The sequence below is a fragment of the Sardina pilchardus genome, chromosome 12 (assembly GCF_963854185.1).
Source record: "Sardina pilchardus chromosome 12, fSarPil1.1, whole genome shotgun sequence".
Taxonomy (NCBI): domain Eukaryota; kingdom Metazoa; phylum Chordata; class Actinopteri; order Clupeiformes; family Clupeidae; genus Sardina; species Sardina pilchardus.
In genome coordinates, this window is record NC_085005.1 from 32,572,041 (window position 1) to 32,579,540 (window position 7,500).

Here is a 7,500-nt window from a genome sequence, read left to right on the forward strand (position 1 = left end):
CGTGGCTTGTTGCCGGCGGCGACGGCGGCGGGCGAGAGGCAGCGCATGAAGGAGGGCACGGGCGTAACCGCGGTGGGCGTGTTGGACTGGCTCGAGTAGCCGCTGGAGGGCGAGGTGAGCCGCTGCACGCGCTCCGGAGACGACGACCCCCCCCCCGCCTGAGCCTTCGCCATCGCCAGCACTGACCCCTCCTGACCGCCAGGGGGCGCTGTGGCCTGAGGGGCCGCTCGCTCGCCGTTCGCCAGCCCCTCCCCCGTCTGCCCGTCCAAGGCCCCTCCTCCCGCCCCACTGGCGTGTGTGTGTCCAGGGGACGGCGTGTGTGTGTGTGTGTGTGTGTGTGTGTGCGTCTGGTCCATGTAGTAGGCCCAGGAGTCGGTGTAGTCTGAGCGCAGGCTGCTGGTGTCGCTGTGTGCGGGCGTGACGTGGCACAGGGCGTACACGTTAGCGTTGGTGTGTGTGTGTGTGTGTGTGTGTGGCGAGAGGCCGCTGCTGCCGGCGCTGAGGCTGCTCTGGCTGCTCTGCGGACGCAGTGTGTGTGTCCAGGGCTCGTCGTAGTCGCTGGACGGGCTGTGGGAGGCGGAGGCGGACTTGGACGCCATCTTGCCCCTCAGGCCCAGCTGCAGGGAGTGCTGCAGCGACGCCATCAGAGAGGCGTTGAGCAGCACGCGCCCGTCGTCTGACTCTGATTGGGCGCTCGCGGTGGCATGGCGAGGCGCTCGGCGGCGTAGCGAGTCGGTGCGTGCGGGCGGCAGCGGCGGCTTCTTGGACTTGCGGAGCGAGATGGAGCGCGAGAGCGTAGTGCTGCTGCCGTCGCCGTAGAAACCGCCGGCGTGCTCGTCGTCGTTGCCGGGGGCGCCCAGGCACTCGTACATGCTGTGGCGCGTCGTGGGTACTCTGCCCGCCGCCCCGTTGCCTTGGCAACGCGAGCGCAGGCCGGAGTCCAGGTGCATGGAGGTGTAGTAGCCGTCCGCGTCCACGGAGCACAGCGAGCCCGAGTCCGTCTCCCGCGGCGACCGCTCCAGAGACGACCTCTCCAGGCTGCCGTACAGCTGCTGGATGGGGGTGGAGCAGCTGGAGGTCAGAGGTCGTCGTCGGGGCGCCACGTTCTCGGGCGTGTCGTAGATCCAGTGCTCGTCCCCGGGGGTTCCTGCGGCGGCGGCGGCGGCGGCGTCCGATTGGCTGTTGTGGAGCGTGTGTGTGCTGGACGCGACGTCCGAGCAGCTGTGGGCGTGGCGGCCGTGGCCCTCTCCGTTGGTCACCGTGGCGACCGTCATGCTGAGAGGGCGTCCGTGCGGCGGGTGGGGGGTGGGGCCACTGGGGGTCGTGTGCAGGGCGATGACCTCTGCGGAGCAGGACAGCGTGGCGTTGGGGATGACGGAGGTGGAGTAGGCGGCGTGGGGAGACACCAGCACACACACCGGCCCCCCGGCCCCCCCACCACCACGACCCCCCCACTCTGACCCCCCCGTGCCCCTCACCTCCTGTGAGCGCGGCCGCCCCCCCGCACCTGGCCGAGGGGAGCTCCTCAGGTGCACCGCCGTGTCGTCCACCTGCAGCCGCCCGATCTGCCCTCTGGAGGTGCTAGCGGTGCCTGCGGGCGCACTTCTCTCCTCCGGCCTGCAGGGGGTGCTACTGTACAGCGGCTCTGCGTGGAGCGAGACTCGGGCGCCGCGCGGCAGGCTCAGGAAGCGCTGGTGCTGCTGGTGGGCGTCGCCGTTGAAGAAGAGGGGCGGGGCTCCGGCGGCGGGCGAGCCAATCAGGCTCAGGCTGTCGGAGGAGGTGGAGGTGGAGACGTTGTTGATGTTGATGTTCCCGGAGGAGGAGCTGGACATTCCGGCCATCTGAGCGGCGATGCCGTGGCCGCGTTGGGCCCGGATGCGGCGCACGCTGGGGGGAACCACGACGACCCGCACGTCCTCCGTCTGCACGCCGGAGTCGCAGGTGTCCGAGCGCCGCAGGTCAGAGGTCACGCTCACGCTCACGCTGCTCGAGCGGCCCAGAGTGCAGAACTGACCCGGCAGGAACATGGAGTGGGGACGCACCTCTCCACACCGGCCCGCACCTGCTGCTGCTGCTGCTGTGGGACCACAACACACACACACACACACACACACACACACACACACACACACACGTCAGCGTCATGGCAACAGCATCAGCATCTACACACACACATCAGCACCACAGCAACAACATCAACATCAACACACACACTCACTGCTACGTACTGTACTACAACACACACACACACACACACACACACACACACACACACACACACACACACACGTCAGTGTCATGGCAACAGCATCAGCATCAACATCTACACACACACGTCAGCACCACAGCAACAACATCAACATCAACACACACACTCACTCACTGCTACGTACTGTACTACAACACACACACTCGCACTAAAACACTCACCTACTCCACGGTCCTGCCCTTCAACATTAACAGACTCACCACAACACACACTCTCACTTCAACATCAACACACTCACCACAACACACTCTCTTCAACATCAACACACACTCTCACTTCAACATCAACACACCACAACACACACTCAACACACCACAACACACTCTCACTTCAACATCAACACACCACAACACACACTCAATACTTCAACATCAACACTCACTCACTCACTCCCTATACTTCTGTTCTTCTCTCTGCTCTGCACTCTCTCTCTCTTTCTCTCCTTCTCTCTATCTGTCCCCCTCCCTCCTTCACTCTCTCTCTCTCTCTCTCTCTCTCTCTCCCTCTCCCTCTCCCTCTCTCCATTCCTGAGAGGTCCATCGTGGTCAGCAGAGCGGCTGTGTTCCTGCTGGTCAGTAGCGGAGGCTAATTAATGAGATTAGCGCCGGGCTGCTCTGACGTGTTAATGACCTGCAGATCCTTCTGATGGAGCAGATGACCAGGAGCCAGACACACACACACACACACACACACACACACACACACACACACACTCACTCACTCACTCACTCACTCATACACACTCTCGCTCACTCACATACACACACACACACTCTCTCTCTCTCTCCATCTCAAACACACACATACACACTCTCTCGCTCACTCACATACAGACACACACTCTCTCTCTCCATCTCAAACACACACACACACACACACACACACACACACACACACACACACTCACAGACTGCAGCTGTCCCCTGTGCTGCTGTTGTATCCTGCTGCTGCCGTCTGAGACTGAGGACGAGCAGTAACAACCAGGACGAGTCCGTCTCTCTTCCTCTCCTCCTCTCTCTCTCCTCCTCTCTCTCAGTCTCTCTTCCTCTCCTCCTCTCTCTCTCCTCCTCTCTATCTCTCTCTCCTCTATCTCTCCTCCTCTATCTATCCCTCTCTACACAGCCCCCTATGTATCTATCTCTCCTTCCCAGCCCTCTCTGTCTATCCAACTCCCCCCCCCTCTCTCTCTCTCTCTCTCTTCTCTCTCTCTCTCCCTCACACACTCACACTGTCTCCTTAGGAGGTGTGTCAGGCAGCTGGTGAAGTGGCGTCAAACATTTTCACACCAACGCACACTGCCACACTTGTGCGCTCATGTGTCAATGAACACACACAAACTCACAAACATTTGCGTACACACACACACACACACACACACCTATGTAAAACATGTCATGCACACATACACACACGTGACAATTCTGTCTCCATGCATAATAAGGCAAAAGCACACACACAGACAGATATATATATACGCACACAAAGACACACACACAGACGTGTGAGAATTCTGCCTGCATGAATTCATAATAAGGCAAAAATCTTCAGAAGACCTGAATGTGGAACTGATACATTAACGCGTTTCTGGTTTTCTTTGGGTGAACAATGCTTAAAGTTCAATATGAAAATAAAAGAAACAAACACAGTCTCTCTCTCTCTCACACACACACCCCCACTATAAAGTCAAGCAGATGGATAGAAATGTGTGTGCAGTGTGTGTGTGTGTGTGGGGGGGGGCATTGTGGCATTAGTGCATAAAGTCCTTATGTGATAGTGGCTGTGTGGATTTAAGGCCAGTTAAAAGCATCTCTGGGAGTGTGACTTTATAGTGTGTGTGTGTGTGTGTGTGTGTGTGTGTGTGTGTGTGTGTGTGTTTGTGTGTGTGTGTGTGTGTGTGTTAGTGTGTAAGAGTGGGAGTGGGGCTTGATCTGGACACAAATGACTTTCACTTAGGGCAGCAGTGTCCTGTCCTCTCTCTCTCTCACACACACACACACACACACACACACACACACACACACACACACACACAGAGAGAGAGAGCCTTTGGTCCAAGAGGCTCTCATGGCAGATTTGCAGCGGATAACACACATCTGCAGGGGTCACTAGGCTCTCTGATGGAGCCCAACATCTGCTCAGGGCCAAAGGTCAAAGGTCAAGCGGAGTGTGTGAGGGTCTCATCCGGGGGGGGGGGGCTCACTATGGGGGGTTATTTCAGTTAGCCTATTAGCTGGTTTGATTTGCACTGAGCTATATTAGCATCAATAATAACAACGTGGCCACCACAAACACTGCTGCTAACTACAGTGCTAAGAGCTAATGCTAACGCTAACGGTAACCCTGCGGGGCCTCTCTTGAGTGGCACTGCTAAGAGCTAATGCTAACGCTAACGGTGTCCCTGCGGGGCCTCTCTTGAGTGGCACTGCTAAGAGCTAATGCTAACGGTAACGGTAACCCTGCGGGGCCTCTCTTGAGTGGCACTGCTAAGAGCTAATGCTAACGCTAACGGTAACCCTGCGGGGCCTCTCTTGAGTGGCACTGCTAAGAGCTAATGCTAACGCTAACGGTAACCCTGCGGGGCCTCTCTTGAGTGGCACTGCTAAGAGCTAATGCTAACGGTAACGGTAACCCTGCGGGGCCTCTCTTGAGTGGCACTGCTAAGAGCTAATGCTAACGGTAACGGTAACCCTGCGGGGCCTCTCTTGAGTGGCACTGCTAAGAGCTAATGCTAACGGTAACGGTAACCCTGCGGGGCCTCTCTTGAGTGGCACTGCTAAGAGCTAATGCTAACGGTAACGGTAACCCTGCGGGGCCTCTCTTGAGTGGCACTGCTAAGAGCTAATGCTAACGGTAACGGTAACCCTGCGGGGCCTCTCTTGAGTGGCACTGCTAAGAGCTAATGCTAACGGTAACGGTAACCCTGCGGGGCCTCTCTTGAGTGGCACTGCTAAGAGCTAATGCTAACGGTAACGGTAACTCTGCGGGGCCTCTCTTGAGTGGCAGCAGGCAGGCGGCGTGGTGCGCGCTGCTAGTGGGGCTGCAGCGATTACACGCTAGCTCTAGCAGCTGCTTGGGTGCAGAGCAGAGAAAATCACACTGCGATTAGCACTGCGGCCAAACAGGATGCACACCGGACACACAGCAGGGCTTCTGACCCCTGGAGAACTCATTCCAGCGGACAGTGGGGAACACATTCCGATTCCAGGGCCAAAACATTCCGTGATTAATGGTGAACATTCCAGAATGATGGCCGTTTGTCCACCGTCACCATTCTAGAATGAGCAGGGATGAAGCTACAGGCTGCAGAGATGCTGCTGCTGCTAACCGCACTCCAGCACACTCAACCACCCCCCCCCCCCCCCCACACACACACACACACACACACACTTCCACATCAAAACAGCGAAGCTACAAACTCAACAGTCCTAGTAGAAAGAACCACCACACACACACACACACACACATGTTCACATCATATCAAAACAGTTGCACTGAAGTCTGGAGCAGTGAGGAGATGGAGGCACTAGGTCTGGTGATAGGGGTCTACTGTGGAGCTACTGGGAGAACACTAGCTGGAGTATGGGGGGGGGGGGGGAGCATGTCTGGAGTGATGAGGTCATGGGTCATGGCGAAGGCTGATGGCCGCCGCTCCCCCCGGGCTGACTACATGGCAGAGGTGCATGATGGGAAGATGGCCGCAGAGGAGAGCGCGGCGACAGGAAGGAGGGCAGGGAGCCGAGGCGGCCGTACCGTACCTAGTTCCTGCTGGAGGTTGTCCGGCAGCCCTGAAATAGTCTTTCTCCTCTTGACCTTTTTGGGCCTGCGGGCCACCGTATCAGAGTTTAGCATAGAGCGCCGCACGCTGGCCTGGCGGTCGAACGTCTCCCCTGGAGACCAGCGGGCAGGAGCAGCAGGCAAACACAAGGGGGCGCCGGTTAGTCACAACTCAGCCATGCACCTCACACACACACACACACACACACACACACACACACTCAGCCATGCACCTCACACACACACACACACACACACACACACACACACAGCCATGCACCTCACACACACACACACACACACACACACACACACACACACTCAGCCATGCACCTCACACACACACACACTCTCAGCCATGCACCTCACACACACACACACACACACACTCAGCCATGCACCTCACACACACACACACACACACACACACACACACACTCAGCCATGCACCTCACACACACACACACACACACACACACTCAGCCATGCACCTCACACACACACACACACACACACACACACACACTCAGCCATGCACCTCACACACACACACACACACACACACACACTCAGCCATGCACCTCACACACACACACACACACACACTCAGCCATGCACCTCACACACACACACACACACACACACACACACTCACACACACACACACACACACACACACACACACACACACACTCAGCCATGCACCTCACACACACACACACACACACACACACACACACACACTCAGCCATGCACCTCACACACACACACACACACACACACACACACTCAGCCATGCACCTCACACACACACACACACACACACACACACTCAGCCATGCACCTCACACACACACACACACACACACACACACACACTCAGCCATGCACCTCACACACACACACACACACACACACACACACACACACACACACACACTCAGCCATGCACCTCACACACACACACACACACACTCAGCCATGCACCGCACACACACACACACACACACACACTCAGCCATGCACCTCACACACACACACACACACACACACACTCAGCCATGCACCTCACACACACACACACACACACACACACACACACACACACACACACTCAGCCATGCACCTCACACTCAGCCATGCACCTCACACACACACACACACACACACACTCAGCCATGCACCTCACACACACACACACACACACACACACATACACTCACACTCAGCCATGCACCTCACACACACACACACACACACACACACACACTCAGCCATGCACCTCACACACACACACACACACACACACACACACACACACACACACACACACTCAGCCATGCACCTCACACACACACACACACACACACACACACACACACACAGCCATGCACTTCACATGCACAGCACACACACAGCACCAGGCAGAAGGACAGACTGCTCAGAGTGAAGACAGA

At 57.2% G+C, this 7,500-nt stretch overlaps 1 protein-coding gene across 1 annotated transcript in view; it reads right to left on the minus strand.

The window, feature by feature from the left end:
* The window catches only part of nhsl1b (NHS-like 1b), a 166,183-nt gene that overhangs the window by 12,778 nt on the left and 145,905 nt on the right, over window positions 1–7,500 (minus strand). The window contains exons 5-8 of the mRNA XM_062550335.1: window positions 5,934–6,156; window positions 5,367–5,377; window positions 1,831–2,077; window positions 1–1,767 (exon numbers count right to left, since the gene is read on the minus strand). The exon at window positions 1–1,767 is cut by the window's left edge and continues 328 nt beyond it. Of these exons, the coding sequence (XP_062406319.1) occupies window positions 1–1,767; window positions 1,831–2,077; window positions 5,367–5,377; window positions 5,934–6,156 (2,248 nt within the window). The remainder of the gene's footprint in view (window positions 1,768–1,830; window positions 2,078–5,366; window positions 5,378–5,933; window positions 6,157–7,500) is intronic.